Source organism: Salvelinus fontinalis, chromosome 9, assembly GCF_029448725.1.
Source record: "Salvelinus fontinalis isolate EN_2023a chromosome 9, ASM2944872v1, whole genome shotgun sequence".
In the NCBI taxonomy this organism is placed as follows: Eukaryota; Metazoa; Chordata; class Actinopteri; order Salmoniformes; family Salmonidae; genus Salvelinus; species Salvelinus fontinalis.
The window spans coordinates 692,360-713,209 of NC_074673.1; the positions used below are offsets into that span (position 1 = coordinate 692,360).

The window sequence follows — 20,850 nt, forward strand, 5'->3', positions numbered from 1 at the left end:
AGCGCGTGGGGTAAACAGTAGGATGACGCAAGGCATTGCTTGATGAAAATTGTTAGTTCGGTGCGGCATGTAGTAAGACAGGGACAAGCCTTTAGAGGCCACACGGATGACAGTGGGAATTTATACCAGATTTTGAAACTTAGGGCAGAAGAGGATGATCCCATTTTACTGAAGTGGTTAACAGAGCGTACCACAATGTACACAGGCCCCAAAGCACAGAATGAAATTCTGAACATCATGGCCAATAGTCATTCGAGGCATTGCAGCTGAGATTAGGTCTCTTCCGATTGTACAATTTTCATTAATTGTTGATGGTACTCAAGATGTCTCTGGTGCTGAACAGGAGAATGTCTGTCTGCGGTATGTTGACCATGACCTTGTCCCTCACAAGGAGTTTATTGGGCTATACAGGGTGTCGGAGACAACATGCGAGGGCATTGCGAAAGTGCCAACTGATGTGTTGTTGAGGAAACCCGCAAACATATGCTCGGTTCTTTTGTTCAGTAGTGTGTATAGCAGTGGTTCTCAACCTTTTTGGGGGTACTGGAACCCCTGCATATTTTGAGGCAAGGCAGGCAAGGTTTTGAGCGGTCCTCAGGGACCTCCACCCCCTCTATATTATATGTAAACTTACTGGAAACCTTGTGGTACTGACTACATTCATTACACTTTTTTATTTCACGGACCCCTTGCAATTAGTCCATGGACCCCTGTTTGAGAACCCATGGTGTAATTGATAGTTGTTCTTTTGTTTAGTAGTTTTTAGTACACTTACAAATGATTTATTTCATGTTATTTTATTTAAAATGGCATACTTTGTGCGACATACTTGTCCATAGCTGCTGTTTGAAGAGTTGAGACACTGACTGAAGGACATTTTGGTTGATTTATTTGGGTTTTTCATTGAAGTAGTTATTTTGCTTTTAGAACTGTACTTATTTTAAGCTTTTTGTTCTTGCAAAGATATTGTAGACTCAGGCCAGGTGGACATATTTAATGACTATATAAATGCATCAGAAAAAGTCAAATTAAAAGGTCAATTCAATACGGAGACCAACTTTGTGATGGTTCTCAATGGAGATTCTTTTAGATGTGATCACACCATGTTCATTGTATTTATGAAAACTACACCCATACAGTGTACAGTACCATTGCCACCTACTGGCCTTTCTTGATATTGCTGGTTGTAAGTACGAATACCTGCATACATACTGGACTGGTAAGGAGCACTGCTATAACTATTATTAGTAGTAGAATTATAATGATTTAAACATTTGAACAAGTTGGGAAAACCCTTCAGTTAACTACTGTACCTATCAATTATCCAGTTGTAGGAATGATGGTTCCTCAATATACATTTAACAACGTATGCTATGTGTTACAGCACTACTTTTGGTGTCCCCCTCAGGAATTGCTCTTGAGAAAATTTAATGTAATTGTCCCCTCCAAGGTTGATCTCAGATTTTCGCCCCTGCCCCTACGATTTTGAAGTTAGCAACCTTCCGTCCCTGCTCTGGATCGAGCTTCTCCATCTGTCGGAGGCCTGCACCGGGAGGAAGTTATCCTGCCTCTCGTCCGTCCTTAAAAGGTTCTCCGGATCCTGTGAAACGTGGGAGTGGGCAGATTTCCTCTTTTCACCGGCCGTGATTTTAGGTAAGAAATGTGACTGTTTTTGCAAAAACAATGTCCTATCCCGGAGCTTGAGTAAATGACATTACTAAGCTGCTCCCGAATGTACTATGCTAGGATATGGACGTAGAATCTATCATAGCTTGGAGCACCTTAAAAAAAGCAAACAGCTCCATCATTCATTGAATCAGATGGCTCATTCGTCACAAAACCCACTGATAATGCCAACTACTTTAATGATTTTTTCATTGGCAAGATTAGCAAATTTAGGCATAACATGCCAGCAACAAACGCTGACACTACACATCCAAATATACAGTTCAAGTCAGAAGTTTATATACACTTTTACATACACGAGTTTACAAAAACACATTTTTCAACCACTACACACATTTCTTGTTAACAAACTATAGTTTTGGCAAGATGGTTAGGACATCTACTTTGTGCATGACACAAGTCATTTTTCCAACAATTATTTACAGATTATTTCACTTATAGTGAATTATATCACAATTCCAGTGGGTCAGAAGTTTACATACACTAAGTTGACTGTGCCTTTAAACAGCTTGAAAAATTTCAGAAAATAATGTCATGGCTTTAGAAGCTTCTGATAGGTTAATTGACATCATTTGAGTCAATTGGAGGTGTACCTGTGGATGTATTTCAAGGCTTACCTTCAAACTCAGTGCCTCTTTGCTTGACATCATGGGAAAATCAAAAGAAATCTGCCAAGACCTCAGCCAAGACCTCAGAAAAAAATTGTGGACTTCCACAAGTCTGGTTCATCCTTGAGAGCAAGTTCCAAACGCCTGAAGGTACCACGTTCATCTGTACAAACAATAGTACGCAAGTATAAACACCATGGGACCACGTAGCCGTCATACCGCTCAGGAAGGAGACGCGTTCTGTCTCCTAGAGATGAACGTACTTTGGTGCGAAAAGTGCAAATCAGTCCCAGAACAACAGCAAAGGACCTTGAAGATGCTGGAAAAAACAGGTACAAAAGTATCTATATCCACAGTAAAACGAGTCCTATATCGACATAACCTGAAAGGCCGCTCAGCAAGGAAGAAGCCACTGCTCCAAAACCGCCATAAAAAAGCCAGACTACGGTTTGCAACTGCACATGGGGACAAAGATCGTACTTTTTTTGAGAAATGTTCTCTGGTCTGATGAAACAAAAATAACTGTTTGGCCATAATGACCATCGTTATGTTTGGAGGAAAAAGGGGGACACTTGCAAAGTCAACTTAGTGTATGTAAACTTCTGACCCACTGGAATTGTGATACAGTGAAATAATCTGTCTGTAAACCAATTGTTAGAAAAATGACTTGTGTCATGCACAAAGTAGATGTCCTAACCGACTTGCCAAAACTATAGTTTGTTAACAAGACATTTGTGGTGGTTGAAAAACAAGTTTTAATGACTCCAACTTAAATGTAGGTAAACTTCCAACTTCAACTGTAGCTGAGGGTCGGCCGACACTAGGCGGCTGAGGGTCGGCCGACACTAGGCGGCTGAGGGTCGGCCGACACTAGGCGGCTGAGGGTCGGCCGACACTAGGCGGCTGAGGGTCGGCCGACACTAGGCGGCTGAGGGTCGGCCGACACTAGGCGGCTGAGGGTCGGCCGACACTAGGCGGCTGAGCCCCTCATGTTGTAGCCACCCCATCGTCCCCCACCTCAACCTCACAGCATAGAAGAAGCCTGATACAGGTACTTCACCTTGGCTTTTGATAAGCTGTGAGAAACCTTAATGTTGACACCTTCAGCTCTACGGGGCCTAGTGAGACACCTTCAGCTCTACGGGGCCTAGTGAGACACCTTCAGCTCTACGCGGTCTAGTGAGACACCTTCAGCTCTACGGGGCCTAGTGAGACACCTTCAGCTCTACGGGGCCTAGTGAGACACCTTCAGCTCTACGGGGCCTAGTGAGAAGGGTAATAATGAAGGAGGTGAATGTGGGTATTGTTTAGGTTGATCCTGTACTGTTTTTGATTGATTCTTTGTAGATGTCGATGAGTGTCAATCAGCCAAATCCGCGTGCCCCTAAAACATGCCTCAACACTCCAGGGTCATACACCTGTACAGGTGCTGTAAATGCTCTTATTGTATGTAATTGAAAAACGTGAAGACCTTAAACCAAGCGTGATAGTTACAGAGAACTAATTTACAATGGTGGTCTGGCAAGTGGCAATACATCTGTACTTCTTCCTGTGTTTGTGGTTCGTTTCCCAGAGCTGGACCAGCCCTCCCTTTTCTGCAGTCTGTGATCGCTGCAGTGGTTGGCTGTCATGTTGATGATAATGGCCTGTTGTAGAAGGTATGTCCACAGAGCTCCAAATAAATTTTGATTATATAATTCTCTGGGTCATTATAATGTACTCATCTGTCAGGGTTGAAATTAATTCCATCATTTGCATGTAAATCCAGGAAGTACACTGAATTTCCCTCATTGATTTTTTTTTATTATGAAATTGACCCCAATCCTGGTAAATGTTGTGTAACAATTGTTAGGTCACATTTCAAATACAACATTTCTGATCTTGAATATTCTTGCATGTTTTTACCAAAGAAGCCAGAACCGATGACCAGTGGTTGCTGGTGTGGTTGTCATGGTGATGCCTGTTGTAGAAGGTCCGTACGTCAGAACCGATGACCGGTGGTTGCTGGTGTGGTTGTCATGGTGATGCCTGTTGTAGAAGGTACGTACGTCAGAACCGATGACCAGTGGTTGCTGGTGTGGTTGTCATGGTGATGCCTGTTGTAGAAGGTACGTACGTCAGAACCGATGACCGGTGGTTGGTGCAAGAGGGACCGATTTATTATTTCACTAAAATGTGACATACATTATACCCTGATAAATAACAGTACAGCACTTGACTGTATGGATATTGAACTTAACTCGCAGATTGTTCGAAAATATCAATATAACCTTTGAATTGTACATGTTTTAAGATGACTAAAGTAACCGTATTTTAGACCACATTATACCGCTCGTTATTCCCATGGATGAGAAGAGTTTTCCACTTCAATTTGGACAGAACGTTTTTTGACTTAAAAAAAAAAAAAAAAAGTTTAATTTACTACGTTGAATTCATTAGCTGTATTAAGGGTACAGTACATCACTCCTTTGTTTGGGGGGGATTTAGTGTTATAGCCCAGCGTTTGAAGTGCATAAAACTCTGAACAATAATCCATTAGCATCCGGAACGCATGTTCCTGTAAAAGCTTTTCTGACTCAGACTATGGCCCCGTTCCAGGCCGACTGACTCAGACTATGGCCCCGTTCCAGGCCGACTGACTCAGACTATGGCCCCGTTCCAGGCCGACTGACTCAGACTATGGCCCCGTTCCAGGCCGACTGACTCAGACTATGGCCCCGTTCCAGGCCGACTGACTCAGACTATGGCCCCGTTCCAGGCCGACTGACTCAGACTATGGCCCCGTTCCAGGCCGACTGACTCAGACTATGGCCCCGTTCCAGGCCGACTGACTCAGACTATGGCCCCGTTCCAGGCCGACTGACTCAGACTATGGCCCCGTTCCAGGCCGACTGACTCAGACTATGGCCCCGTTCCAGGCCGACTGACTCAGACTATGGCCCCGTTCCAGGCCGACTGACTCAGACTATGGCCCCGTTCCAGGCCGACTGACTCAGACTATGGCCCCGTTCCAGGCCGACTGACTCAGACTATGGCCCCGTTCCAGGCCGACTGACTCAGACTATGGCCCCGTTCCAGGCCGACTATATTGCAGTCGTGCTGCACGCAGAATATTATGTTTGTTTCTACAGTGTTCACACCCCTTGACTTTTTCCCCCACATTTTTGTTGTTACAGATTGAAATTAAAATGGATTAAATGTAGATTTTGGGTCAATGGCCTAAATGCAATACCCCATAATGTCAAAGTGGATTTGCTGTGTCTGTCAGCGTAGTGTCCAGAGCATGGAGGCGCTACCAGGAGACAGGCCAGTACATCAGGAGACGTGGAGGAGGCCGTAGGAGGGCAACAACCCAGCAGCAGGACCGCTACCTCCGCCTTTGTGCAAGGAGGAGCACTGCCAAATGCCACCCCACACCATGACTGACCCACCGCCAAACCGGTCATGCCACCCCGTGTGGGGTGGCATTTCTTTGTGGGGCCGCACAGCCCTCCATGTGCTCGCCAGAGGTAGCCTGACTGCCATTAGGTACCGAGATGAGATCCTCAGACCCCTTGTGAGACCATATGCTGACACATGCACATTTGTGGCCTGCTGGAGGTCATTTTGCAGGGCTCTGGCAGTGCACCTCCTTGCACAAAGGCGGAGGTAGCGGTCCTGCTGCTGGGTTGTTGCCCTCCTACGGCCTCCTTCACATCTGTGGTCACCACCTGAAGAACCAATCCTTTATTGGGGGTGTCTTGCTAATTGCCTATAATTTCCACCTTTTGTCTATTCCATTTGCACAACAGCATGTGAAATTTATTGTCAATCAGTGTTGCTTCCTAAGTGGACAGTTTGATTTCACAGAAGTGTGATTGACTCGGAGTTACATTGTGTTGTTTAAGTGTTCCCTTTATTTTTTTGAGCAGTGTATATACACACACCAGTCAAAAGTTTGGACACACCTACTCATTCCGGGGTTTTACCAATAGCTATATATGATGTAGTTGGCTGATAAGTTTAACACCTATCCAGGCGCTGTAAGATCAGTCAGGCATCTACAATGTAGTGAGTCTGGAACATTCCCTCTCGTTAAACCGGTTCAGCAACAACTCTGGGTGCGGGAGGATCTCGAGTGGAGGCAAAGATGATCTATTTAATTGACAAGATAGCAGAGTGACCGCTTTAACAATGAAAATACATGTTCTCAGTGAGTAAAGGTTAAGTGAGATCAGGTGGTAACATTCTAGCCAATGAGAGGGCAGATACGCGTGCGAACAACACGCACAGGGAAGTCGTTTTTCCTCGGAGTTGCCGGAAAGGCCACGTTGCATCTTCTCACATCAGTACGTTTGTAACAGCCTAAACATTACGAAACGTCTATTCGATCAAATAAAGCCTCACGTAATTCGACACTCATAGACCTCCATACAACAACAAAAAACGTGGTTTCACACGCTTATCAGCTTCATCTCTGTTAGAGGGTAACTAACCAAACACTTTCTGGCAATGACCTAAATCTAGTGACATCAATGACCTACCTGAGCCTTGAAGTCAAATGATTTTTAGGCTAATTCAGGCAGGGCTTCTGTGGGTTAAAGCCACACTCCTTAAAAATTGTGCATCTCCACAAAAACAGTGGTGGCCACAAAAGGCACCCGACAAAATGGAGAAAGTGCATCACATGGCATTTTCACATACAAATAGAAGTTAATTTCTGTAACATCTAGCAGCAACAATGACTTTGAAGGGTTATATCATTTGCCGTGACTAATCATTTGCAGACTCAAGAGACTATAACCGCACCAGAGCAGACAACACACAGATGGGTGGTTAAAACGGCTCAATTCGTCTGGGCGTTCCACAGGGATGCTGGCTCACGTTAACTACAATGCTTCCCACAGTTGTTTCAAGTTGGCTGGATGTCCTTTGGGTGGTGGACCATTCTTGATACACACCGGAAACTGTTTAGTGTGAGAGAGAAAAACAGCAGCATTGCAGTTCTTGACACAAACCGGTGCCCCTACTACCATAGGGGCAAAGGCACTTAAATCTTTTATCATGGCCATTCATCCTCTGAATGGCATCACATACACAATCCATGTCTCAAATGTCTCAAGGCTTAAAAATCCTTCTTTAACCCGTCTCCTCCCCTTCCTCTAAACTGATTGAAGTGGATTCAACAGGTGACATCATAGCCCTTTCACCTGGTCAATCTCACAGAAATAGCAGGTGTTCATATTTTTTTGGTCCACTCTGTGTATTTTCTATCAATCTACAGATGGTGTGTGACTATGACCCTTTGAAGAGTACAATCATACTGGTTGTTTTATTGACATAATAAGTCAAGGATTCCAAACTCATAGCATGGCTGTTATTGCACTTTCAGACTTCCGATATTCTTCATTTGATAAAGATTCATGCAAGATATGGCTAATGTCAACACTATAGTGTTTTGGAGTTGCTGAACACACACACACACACGCCCATGTACACACTATGGCTATGTATCCACGCAAAAGCTACACAATTCATGGTCATGTATGGCTTATACATCATTATCATACACAACAGGAGTGCAATTACAATAACATTTTTACAGGAGTGCAATTACAATAACATTTTTACAGGAGTGCAATTACAACTACGGTTGTGCATAACATACTGCAATAAATGTACAACTGTTTTCTCTCCCAACTACATAGTGATTTTAAAGCTGTGAATAAAATTGGTAGTGTCAGGAAGGAGGAGGAACTACTTATTGCTCAGTCGTCTACGATTGGTTTATGACTCCGTTATGTAAAAAAAAAAAAAAACTGTATCCTTAATTTCTAGGATAGTCGTTGCACAGTATCCAGAGTGAAGACGGGGATATTTCAGATAACTCACTATACTTTTACTTTGTGTACCTGCAACACACTACTTCTGAACTGGGTAGTACTAAAAATCGAGTCAGCTATTTTTCTTTTTAAATCTACACTGAGTGAATACTTCCCTTCTATTACCCAGCCTCTCAGTTCCAGGTGTCTTTCCTATATGTCCTATATATGCAAAGCATTTACAACGTAGTGCAAGAATCTATTAAGGTTAAGGCAAAGTAATGGGTGGTCTGGTTGTTAAGGTGAGAGGAGACGACACGTACATAGTCTGGTTGTTAAGGTGAGAGGAGACGACACGTACATAGTCTGGTTGTTAAGGTGAGAGGAGACGACACGTACATAGTCTGGTTGTTAAGGTGAGAGGAGACGACACGTACATAGTCTGGTTGTTAAGGTGAGAGGAGACGACACGTAGCTGGTCTGGTTGTTAAGGTGAGGAGACGACACGTAGCTGGTCTGGTTGTTAAGGTGAGGAGACGACACGTACATAGTCTGGTTGTTAAGGTGAGAGGAGACGACACGTACATAGTCTGGTTGTTAAGGTGAGAGGAGACGACACGTAGCTGGTCTGGTTGTTAAGGTGAGGAGACGACACGTAGCTGGTCTGGTTGTTAAGGTGAGAGGAGACGACATGTAAGACTAGGACAGCTGTTTAGAATGAAAAGTGAGCAGCATAGTTCTCTATTGGTCAGAACTCCAACCTAAAACATCTGTGTGATTAATAACCAGTTAGGATTCGATCCATATTAGTGTTGGCAGCATGACACATCCGTATATAGGTTTCAAATCTGTGCCGACTAAGATCAGCTGTGTAACCACTTGTCAATTTTACATAATAATAATAAACAGAATTTCTATGGTTATATTGATTAATAATCACATACGCTACTGTCCATATATACGATGCTATCCATTGCATGTCTTTGTAGGTAGTGTCATAATATTGTGATTGAGCTATGCACTTTATAAACTAGCTCTAACTGCTAGCATCGTACGAACTATATTGATCTCACAAGCTTACATTATGTTTTGCTACAATGTTTGTTTTTTTTCCGCTACCGTGTAGCTCGCCAGATCGGGCTGGTTTGTACGAGGCTAATCTAATTGCAAAGCTAGTGGTGTCATTTCTGCTTCCCTTAGACACACTTGAAATCGCTCTCCTACCTCAATAAAATCTGTGTTCTGCGTGTCCACCTGAGGACTTTTCACACTACTGAGCCAAACCAGCCCAGTTTTTTGTTTCTGGGTTTGGGTTATCAGGACCGTGTAAAAAAGGGTACTGGTGATCTTGTAGCTCCTGTCTTCTATCCCAGGGGTCGTGTTCAGCATGAAACGTAAGAAAGCGTCCCTAAACGAGTGGTAATATCTGAACTTATCCAATACGAAGCGCTTGCAAAACATGGTCCGTCGAGCAAAAAAAAACAACTACATTTTTGCTACGGTGTGCCCTAATGAACATGACCCAGGTCTAACGGTGACGTCTCCTCTTGTCTGTCTTCTATCCCTGGTCGGTGTCTGTGAGGTAGAAGCCCAGCTTGGCCACAGTCATCTCCCGCCGTAGACGTGTCACCTCCCAGAACATCTGCTCCGCTGGAGGTCAGGGGTCAAAGACATTAGGGTTTCAGTATACCAGACAGATTTGCGGTCTACATTGACAAAAGAGGAATGTAATGCCAGTGTCACCATTACTGTTAAAAATGGGTCCATTGTTGACCTCAGTGTTTATCTGTTAAGAGGAAGGACGTCACACTTACCATCATGTCTGACCAGGCCCTGCTGAATGTAACGGATGTAGGTGAAGAAATTACACACAGCTGTGATCTGGAGGGGTTGGAAATGAGAAACGGGGTTTCACAACTTCAAAATAAAAGGTTCTCTCACGTAGGCCTACACAATAAAAGTATTTATGAACACAAAAAAAGGCGGCCATATTGATCTGTCTATAGGTGTTGAGGATGAATGAATGTTATGCATCAATGTTTAGCATGCATAATGTTGTTTAAATGATTAGAAAACAAAACAAACATGGGTAGATACCCGTGCCCTGCTGGAGGGAGAGATGTAGTAGTAACTCTCTCGGTCTCCAAGTTTGATGCGATGCTTACAGGACCGGGACATGCCGCTCAACGCACACTTCCTGTCAGAGGCAGAGAAACAAACACTACTCGCTCATTCATCTATGGAACTCTATGGGCCAGTTTCAGGACCTCATTCATCTATGGAACTCTATGGGCCAGTTTCAGGACCTCATTCATCTATGGAACTCTATGGGCCAGTTTCAGGACCTCATTTATCTATGGAACTCTATGGGCCAGTTTCAGGACCTCATTCATCTATGGAACTCTATGGGCCAGTTTCAGGACCTCATTTATCTATGGAACTCTATGGGCCAGTTTCCAGGCCTCATTCATCTATGGAACTCTATGGGCCAGTTTCCAGACCTCATTTATCTATGGAACTCTATGGGTCAGTTTCCAGACCTCATTTATCTATGGAACTCTATGGGCCAGTTTCAGGACCTCATTCATCTATGGAACTCTATGGGCCAGTTTCCAGACCTCATTTATCTATGGAACTCTATGGGCCAGTTTCCAGACCTCATTTATCTATGGAACTCTATGGGCCAGTTTCCAGGCCTCATTCATCTATGGAACTCTATGGGTCAGTTTCCAGACCTCATTTATCTATGGAACTCTATGGGCCAGTTTCCAGACCTCATTTATCTATGGAACTCTATGGGCCAGTTTCCAGACCTCATTTATCTATGGAACTCTATGGGCCAGTTTCAGGACCTCATTCATCTATGGAACTCTATGGGTCAGTTTCCAGACCTCATTTATCTATGGAACTCTATGGGCCAGTTTCCAGACCTCATTTATCTATGGAACTCTATGGGCCAGTTTCCAGACCTCATTTATCTATGGAACTCTATGGGCCAGTTTCAGGACCTCATTCATCTATGGAACTCTATGGGCCAGTTTCCAGACCTCATTCATCTATAGAACTCTATGGGCCAGTTTCAGGACCTCATTTATCTATGGAACTCTATGGGCCAGTTTCAGGACCTCATTCATCTATGGAACTCTATGGGCCAGCTTCCGGAAATTCATCTATGGTCCGGTTTCCGGACCAAATTAAGACTAATCCTTAGTATTTGTTGCCCAAGAGCAGGCTTATTCTGGGTCTGTGAAATTGGCCCTACGTGTAAACGATATGAAAATGTCATTGTTAGTTGTTTAACATTAGAAACAATAATGAACAAAGCGTGGTCTGACCACTGGAACAAGACATGCTCGCCTGGTTAGACAAAGTGTTAAGAGGACATTCTGACGAAGAAGAGCGACTAAGGATTAGTATACAGTAGGTAGCATGTACACAGTACTATACACAGTCACACCATAGAAACAAGTCATTTTTTTGGTGGAAAAGGAAAGTAAAATCAAACGATTGGCTCCTAAAAAGTAACTTACGTTTCTACTGCTGCTCTCAGGCCACTGGGGGAAAGAATTCAATCAAAGTGTGAATAGGAAGCATGCGGTGAAGCAATGTAGCCCATTGAGTCAATCCATTAGCACTCAGAAAACCCGAAACAGATTTGAAGAGAAAAACCAATCTATTATAAAGTCAGACTAATCCCCCCCCCCCCCCCAAAAAAAACACATCAAGCAATAGACATAACTTACTGATGGGTTCTGACTTCTAAACTTGAAATATTGTTAAATCATCCGGTATCCTATGGAAATGAGGAGGGGCCACAGTCTGGTTTCTAAACCAGAAATTAATGGGTATCTGTAGGAGGAATGTATATGTTGGAGTCAATTAAGGAATGTGCTGAGTGAAGGAAAGATAAATCACATGGTTGCAGGCACTGATAAGGATGGAGAGATGTGGATTAGTGAGGAATGGGGGGCCGAGGTCACATTAAGGGAGAAGGAACAGTTTATTACCTGCATCACTTTACATTTTTATTGCTAGGCAGGAAGTTAAGTTTAAAGGAGGAGACTTCACCTAAATTGCCTTTTGTCTGCTCAGTTGTCTTGACTCAGTGGGTGAATAAACTTGGGGTTTTGAGTTTTACTAATCGTCCGTGAGTTTTTACTCGGTTCACTTAGAACCTAACATTATATAAAACCCAATTTGAGGTCAACAACATTGGGCGTGAACACGGTGGGAACATGTGGGTCTGAGCGAGAGTGACGTCATTCACGTTTGTGGAAATGTAAACCAATACGTTGTTTGTTGTAAAATAAAAAGACCAATCAAGTTCCCATAATTTGTCATGGATATTCATCATAGAGAACAGGTGTAGTCACCAAGAGGAGAGAAACCGTTTTAATTTGAGCATGAATAGGCAGTGAATGAGAGGTGACAGAGGTAGAACGAGTGATGGGAGTGATGCAGATGTGATTATCGTTGTCAAGAACAACAAAAAAACATGAACCAGACTACATTTCCTGTGGAAAAACAACCCGGTAAAAAAACGTTGACTGATAACTCACTTGGGCCCGCCACACTCTACGGCGTTGGCTTTGACCATGGGTACGGCGGACACGGCCACCGGTTCGATGGTCAGCGAGTTGTTCTCCACTGCATTCTGCACCGACTGAGACAACTGTTGACAGAAGAGCATTAATAAAAACAAAGACATAAACAGACACGTATAGAATATAACATCTATAGAATATAGAATCTATAGAATATAGAATATATAGAATCTATAGAATATAGAATCTATAGAATACATAGAATCTATAGAATCTATAGAATCTATAGAATATAGAATCTATAGAATATAGAATCTATATAATATAGACATTGATTCTTGTGACTGACTTGTTTCATATGCATTTATACTTGTCAGTTGTGAATTGTGTCACTATGGATTTATTGTCTAATCTGAATGTTACAGATGAAGTTTCCCTCGCAGAAAAATAACATTCCATTCTGGTACGAGTAGTTGTGCCATTCTGTATGTACAGTTGAAGTCAGAAGTTTACATACACCTTGGCCAAATACATTAACTCAGTTTTTCTGAGTTTTTTCACTTCCTGACATTTAATCAAAGTAAAAATTCCCTGTCTTAGGTCAGTTAGGATCACCACTTTATTTTAAGAATGTGAAATGTCAGAATAATAGGAGAGAATGATTTATTTCAGCTTTTACTTCCTTCATCACATTCCCGGTGGGTCAGAAGTTTACATACACTCAATTAGTATTTGGTAGCATTGCCTTTAAATGGTTTAACTTGGGTCAAATGTTTCGGGTAGCCTTCCACATGCTTCCCACATAAGTTGGGTGAATTTTGGCCCATTCCTCCTGACAGAGCTGGTGCAACTGAGTCAGGTTTGTAGGCCTCCTTGCTCGCACACGCTTTTTCAGTTCTGCCCACAAATCTTCTATGGGATTGAGGTCAGGGCTTTGTGAAGGCCACTCCAATACCTTGACTTTGTTGTCCTTAAGCCATTTTGCCACAACTTTGGAAGTATGCTTGGGGTCATTGTCCATTTGGAAGACCCATTTGCGACCAAGCTTTAACTTCCTGACTGATGTCTTGAGATGTTGCTTCAATATATCCACATAATTTTCCTCCCTCATGATGCCATCTATTTTGTGAAGTGCACCAGTCCCTCCTGCAGAAAAGCACCCCCACAACATGATGCTGCCACCTCCGTGCTTCACGGTTGGGATGGTGTTCTTCGGCTTGCAAGACTCCCCATTTTTCCTCCAAACATAACGATGGTCATTATGGACAAACAATTGTATTTTTGTTTCATCAGACCAGATGACATTTCTCCAGAAAGTACGACCTTTGTCCAAATGTGCAGTTGCAAAGCGTAGTCTGGCTTTTTTATGGCGGTATTGGAGTAGTGGTTTCTTCCTTGCTGAGTGGCCTTTCAGGTTATGTCGATATAGGACTCGTTTTACTGTGGATATAGATACTTTTGTACCTGTTTCCTCCAGCATCTTCACAAGGTCCTTTGCTGTTGTTCTGGGATTGATTTGCACTTTTCACACAAGTACGTTCATCTCTAGGAGACAGAACGCGTCTCCTTCCTGAGCGGTATGACGGCTGCTTGGTCCCATGGTGTTTATACTTGCGTACTATTGTTTGTACAGATGAACATGGTACCTTCAGGCGTTTGGAAATTGCTCCCAAGGATGAACCAGACGAGTGGATATCTACAAGTTTTTTTCTGAGGTCTTGGCTGATTTCTTTTGATTTTCCCATGATGTCAAGCAAAGAGTCACTGAGTTTGTAGGTAGGCCTTGAAATACATCCACAGGTACACCTCTAATTGACTCAAATGATGTCAATTAGCCTATCAGAAGCTTCTAAAGCCATGACATAATTTTCTGGAATTTTCCAAGCTGTTTAAAGGCACAGTTAACTTAGTGTATGTAAACTTCTGACCCACTGGAATTGTGATACAGTGAATTATAAGTGAAATAATCTGTAAACAATTATTGGAAAAATTACTTGTGTCAAGCACAAAGTAGATGTACTAATCGACTTGCCAAAACTATAGTTTGTTCACAAGAAATTTGTAGAGTGGTTGAAAAACGAGTTTTAAATGACTAACCTAAGTGCATGTAAACGTCCGACTTCAACTGTATGTGCAGAGAAACATAAAAGGTACATACCTCAGATTTGGTGAAGGAGAGACAGGGGCTGATGTCCTCTCTGTAGATACGGCCCAGGAAGGCTGACATTCTGTCCAGACTAGGGCTGTCTTTCCAGGTCAGGAACTCTGCATACAGCACGTTGTCCATCTGAGGACAGGAAACACTGTATAATTGTAATGAGATATTATTTTTATTAAATTATTTTCCTGTATGTGATTTACTGTGTATATAAATTGATATGTAATAAACATGATTGTATTTGCAGGAAGACTCAGACAGATGCATTCCCTTGGGGAAGGGAAACAGCAGTTAACCAGGTATATTTAAGTAAGTAGTTGTCACTCGTTAGTTTATAATCATCTGTTGCAACTTAGTATTGATGTTCCTACCTTTGACCTGTTAAACTGCCAGTATCAAATGTCTGCCAGTATTGAATGTTATGGTTAAAGTTTGATGATGCCAGACTGTTAATGTATCTGTGACCCCGTGTGATTCTAGAGCAGCTGTTGTCTTCCTACAAGCCTCTCTCTCTGGTGTGATTCTAGAGCAGCTGTTGTCTTCCTACAAGCCTCTCTCTGGTGTGATTCTAGAGCAGCTGTTGTCTTCCTACAAGCCTCTCTCTCTGGTGTGATTCTAGAGCAGCTGTCGTCTTCCTACAAGCCTCTCTCACTGGTGTGATTCTAGAGCAGCTGTTGTCTTCCTACAAGCCTCTCTCTCTGGTGTGATTCTAGAGCAGCTGTCGTCTTCCTACAAGCCTCTCTCTGGTGTGATTCTAGAGCAGCTGTTGTCTTCCTACAAGCCTCTCTCTCTCTGGTGTGATTCTAGAGCAGCTGTTGTCTTCCTACAAGCCTCTCTCTGGTGTGATTCTAGAGCAGCTGTTGTCTTCCTACAAGCCTCTCTCTCTGGTGTGATTCTAGAGCTGTTGTCTTCCTACAAGCCTCTCTCTGGTGTGATTCTAGAGCAGCTGTTGTCTTCCTACAAGCCTCTCTCTGGTGTGATTCTAGAGCAGCTGTTGTCTTCCTACAAGCCTCTCTCTGGTGTGATTCTAGAGCAGCTGTTGTCTTCCTACAAGCCTCTCTCTCTGGTGTGATTCTAGAGCAGCTGTTGTCTTCCTACAAGCCTCTCTCTCTGGTGTGATTCTAGAGCAGCTGTTGTCTTCCTACAAGCCTCCCTCTGGTGTGATTCTAGAGCAGCTGTTGTCTTCCTACAAGCCTCTCTCTCTGGTGTGATTCTGGAGCAGCTGTTGTCTTCCTACAAGCCTCTCTCTCTGGTGTGATTCTAGAGCAGCTGTTGTCTTCCTACAAGCCTCTCTCTCTGGTGTGATTCTAGAGCAGCTGTCGTCTTCCTACAAGCCTCTCTCTCTGGTGTGATTCTAGAGCAGCTGTTGTCTTCCTACAAGCCTCTCTCTCTGGTGTGATTCTAGAGCAGCTGTCGTCTTCCTACAAGCCTCTCTCTGGTGTGATTCTAGAGCAGCTGTTGTCTTCCTACAAGCCTCTCTGTCTCTGGTGTGATTCTAGAGCAGCTGTTGTCTTCCTACAAGCCTCTCTCTGGTGTGATTCTAGAGCAGCTGTTGTCTTCCTACAAGCCTCTCTCTCTGGTGTGATTCTGGAGCAGCTGTTGTCTTCCTACAAGCCTCTCTCTGGTGTGATTCTAGAGCAGCTGTTGTCTTCCTACAAGCCTCTCTCTCTGGTGTGATTCTAGAGTAGCTGTCGTCTTCCTACAAGCCTCTCTCTGGTGTGATTCTAGAGCAGCTGTTGTCTTCCTACAAGCCTCTCTCTCTGGTGTGATTCTAGAGCAGCTGTCGTCTTCCTACAAGCCTCTCTCTCTGGTGTGATTCTAGAGCAGCTGTTGTCTTCCTACAAGCCTCTCTCTCTGGTGTGATTCTAGAGCAGCTGGTGTCTTCCTACAAGCCTCCCTCACTGGTGTTTCCATGACATTTGGTACTGTATGGTTAATATATAAGGAAGGCCTGTTAGACATTTATAGCATTATTCTAAAATTGATTAAATAACACATTTTCCTCAATCTGCACGCAAAAACAGGGTTGAAGACATTTTTGCAAATGTGTAAAAAATAATAATCTAAAACTGAAATACCTTATTTACATAAATATTCAGACCCTTTGATTATAAGACTCAAAATTGAGCTCAGGTACATCCTGTTTCAATTGACCATCTTTGAGATGATTTACAACTTGGAGTCCACCTGGACATGATTTGGAAAGGCACACACCTGTCTATATAAAAAGGTGCCACAGTTGACAGTGCACGTGAGAGCAGAAACCAAGCTAGAGGTCGAAGGAATTGTCCGTAGAGCTCTGAGACAGGATTGTGTCGAGGCAGAGATCTGGGAAGGGTACCCAAAAAATGTCTTCAACATTGAAGATCCCCAAGAACACAGTGGCCTCCATTCTTAAATGGAACAGGTTTGGAAACACCAACTCTTCCTGCAATTGGGGAAGAAGGGCCTTGGTCAGGAAGGTGACCAAGAACCGATGGTCACTTTGACAGAGCTCCAGAGTTCCTCTGTGGAGAACCTTCCAGAAGGACAACCATCTCTGCAGCACTCCATCAATCAGGCCTTTATGGTAGAGTGGTCAGGCGGAAGCCACTCCTCAGTAAAAGGCACATGACAGCTCGCTTGGAGTTTGCCAAAAGGCACCTAAAGACTCTCAGACCATGAGGTGAGAAAATGATTGTTGTCTATCAACAATGACAAGCCACTGGGGTCTGACAATCTAGATAGAAAATGACTGAGGATAATAGCAGACGATATTACCACTCCTATTTGCCACATCTTCAATTTAAGCCTACTAGAGAGCATGTGCCCTCAGGCCTGGAGGGAAACTAAAGGCATTCCTACAGCAGGGACTGGGAGACTAGTCAGGATCGAGGGAAAAATGAACGGAGCAAAGTACAGAGAGATCCTTGATGGAAACCTGCTCCAGAGCGCTCGGAACCTTACAGTGGGGTGAAGGTTCACCTTCCAACAGGACGACAACCCTGAACACACAGCCAAGACAACGCATGTAGGGCTTCGGGACAAGTCTCTGAATGTCCTTGAGTGGCCGAGCCAGAGCCCGAACATCTCTGGAGAGACCTGAAAATAGCTGTGCAGCAACGCTCCCCATCCAACCTGACAGAGCTTGAGAGGATCTGCGGAGAAGAATGGGAGAAACTCCCCAAATACAGGTGTGCCAAGCTTGTAGCGTCCTACCCAAGAAGACTCGAGGCTGTAATCGCTGCCAACGGTACTTCAACAAAGTACTGAGTAAAGGGTCTGAATACTTATGTAAAACGTGAACAGTTTTTTAGGTTTAATACATTTGCAAAAATGTCTTTAAAATCTGTTTTTGCTTTGTCATTATGGGGTATTGTGATGTCATTATGGGGTATTGTGATGTCATTATGGGGTATTGTGATGTCATTATGGGGTATTGTGTGTAGATTGATGAGGTTAAAAAAAACTATTTAACCCATTTTTAGAATAAGGCTGCAACGTAACAAAACGTGGAAAAACAGTAAAGGCTCCTTTCTCCCCCCAGGTATGCATTTACATCACCTTCAAAGGAAGGACCAATTTCATCTACAAAGTGACAGGAGAACAGAGCAGGGGAAAGGAAGGACATACAGAATACAATAAACCTCTCAGACACACGCACAGACATACACACACTCAAACAGTTAAAAACAGGATCAGAGAAAAAGAGGACCGAACCCTAGGTACTGTCTGCTTTGTTGCTGTTTGGTGATGAGGGAAAAAGTCTGAATACTTTCCCGAACGCACTGTAAAAAAGAATCCAGGCAACATCACTCCGTAGAGGAAAGATAGACATTCACTCACATATGAATTGTATGGTGTATTATTCAGCTTTTCTGTACTTTGTAAGCACATGAACAAATACATTTCCCCTCTGGATAATAAAGTGGATCTAAACCTACTCAGACCGAATAAAACTGACACATCAACCGCTAGACACTGATCACACAGTAGGGAAGGAATAACGACTATAGAAATGGCTGCATATCCACAGCTTCCCAGCCCGCCAACGGCTGAGCTTCCCAGCCCGCCAACGGCTGAGCTTCCCAGCCCGCCAACGGCTGAGCTTCCCAGCCCGCCAACGGCTGAGCTTCCCAGCCCGCCAACGGCTAAGCTTCCCAGCCCGCCAACGGCTGAGCTTCCCAGCCCGCCAACGGCTGAGCTTCCCAGCCCGCCAACGGCTGAGCTTCCCAGCCCGCCAACGGCTGAGCTTCCCAGCCCGCCAACGGCTAAGCTTCCCAGCCCGCCAACGGCTAAGCTTCCCAGCCCGCCAACGGCTAAGCTTCCCAGCCCGTCAACGGCTAAGCTTCCCAGCCCGTCAACGGCTAAGCTACCCTGCCCGTCAACGGCTAAGCTTCCCAGCCCGTCAACGGCTAAGCTTCCCAGCCCGTCAACGGCTAAGCTTCCCAGCCCGTCAACGGCTAAGCTTCCCAGCCCGTCAACGGCTAAGCTTCCCAGCCCGTCAACGGCTAAGCTTCCCAGCCCGTCAACGGCTAAGCTTCCCAGCCCGTCAACGGCTAAGCTTCCCTGCCCGTCAACGGCTAAGCTTCCCTGCCCGTCAACGGCCCTGTAATGAAGCCCTTTTTATATCATTTGTTGTCACAGAGTTTTCCCAGTAACCCATCCCTTAGTCTCTTCCAGTTCACCTCACCTTCGGTATGAAAGCCTGTGGAAAGAGGCCAACAGAAGGTGGAGCATGAAAGCCGTTTGCACGTTCAAACAGAGGAGATTTAATAATAATAATTATTATTAATATAATATTAATAATCTTCCAGCCCACATGGGATAGAGTCATTTCAACCAAATTATATATCTTTTTTTTAAACCATTTATAATTTTTTTTTTATCTGAGGTATCAATTATCTAAAAAATAGTACACAAGCAAAGCTAGCACCGTAAATTAGCTTACTCTGGATAATTTGAGCTTCTGAAGAGGGATGGAGGTTGGTAGATTTGTTTATTTTTTTTAATCAACGTCTACTCACAGCCAATCAACCAGCAGAAGATGGCAATCAGCACTCCAATCAAAAATCAAAATCAAACCTACTTTTCCAATATGAACTCTGGCTCTGGAGAACAACGTGAGGGAAGCCGAGGCTACCCCGTCCCAGAACTCAAAGAGCAAGCAGAAACACAGTGGCAAGGGAAAAAGTCCCTGGAAGGAAGAAACCTTAAGAGGAACCATAGGGGTGTGAGTTACCTGTCGGCTGAGAGAGCGTGGCCCCTCCCCGTTCTCTGCCCAGTAGGGTTCATAGGTCACAGAGATCGAGTGGCCCGGAACCAAACACAAAATCAGAGAGAGGAGCGCAGGAACCGTAGGCTGAGAGAGAAGAGGATGGAGGGAAGGAGAGAGAGAGAAGAGGTCCGGGAAAGGCAATGAGCAAGTGAAAGAAAAAGAGAGAATCAAGAAATAACCCCATGATATGGAGACATGGAGAGGAAGAGGAGAGGAAGAGGATGGTGATATGGAGACATGGAGAGGAAGAGGATGGTGATATGGAGACATGGAGAGGAAGAGGATGACATGGAGAGGAAGAGGATGGTGATATGGAGACATGGAGAGGAAGAGGATGATATGGAGACATGGAGAGGAAGAGGATGATATGGAGACATGGAGAGGAAGAGGATGATATGGAGACATGGAGAGGAAGAGGATGGTGATATGGAGAGGAAGAGGATGGTGATATGGAGACATGGAGAGGAAGAGGATGGTGATATGGAGACATGGAGAGGAAGAGGATGATATGGAGACATGGAGAGGAAGAGGAGGGTGATATGGAGACATGGAGAGGAAGAGGATGGTGATATGGAGAGGAAGAGGATGGTGATATGGAGACATGGAGAGGAAGAGGATGGTGATATGGAGACATGGAGAGGAAGAGGATGGTGATATGGAGACATGGAGAGGAAGAGGATGGTGATATGGAGAGGAAGAGGATGGTGATATGGAGACATGGAGAGGAAGAGGATGGTGATATGGAGAGGAAGAGGATGGTGATATGGAGAGGAAGAGGATGATGATATGGAGACAT

The 20,850-nt window shown here is 44.0% G+C and overlaps 1 protein-coding gene across 10 annotated transcripts in view; it reads right to left on the reverse strand.

The window, feature by feature from the left end:
* Nucleotides 1–7,586: 7,586 nt before the first annotated feature.
* The window catches only part of LOC129861859 (guanine nucleotide exchange factor for Rab-3A-like), a 28,031-nt gene continuing 14,767 nt past the window's right edge, over nucleotides 7,587–20,850 (reverse strand). For 5 of the 10 annotated variants that reach the window (XM_055933006.1, XM_055933003.1, XM_055933002.1 and 2 more), the window contains 7 exons: nucleotides 20,019–20,138; nucleotides 14,798–14,926; nucleotides 12,655–12,767; nucleotides 11,626–11,649; nucleotides 10,193–10,292; nucleotides 9,910–9,976; nucleotides 7,587–9,745 (listed from right to left, as the gene is read on the reverse strand). In XM_055933006.1, coding sequence (XP_055788981.1) covers nucleotides 9,654–9,745; nucleotides 9,910–9,976; nucleotides 10,193–10,292; nucleotides 11,626–11,649; nucleotides 12,655–12,767; nucleotides 14,798–14,926; nucleotides 20,019–20,138 — 645 coding nt within the window. In that variant the 3' untranslated portion in view covers nucleotides 7,587–9,653. The remainder of the gene's footprint in view (nucleotides 9,746–9,909; nucleotides 9,977–10,192; nucleotides 10,293–11,625; nucleotides 11,650–12,654; nucleotides 12,768–14,797; nucleotides 14,927–20,018; nucleotides 20,139–20,850) is intronic. The other 5 variants (XM_055933005.1, XM_055933004.1, XM_055933008.1 and 2 more) reach the window with 5 other exon arrangements.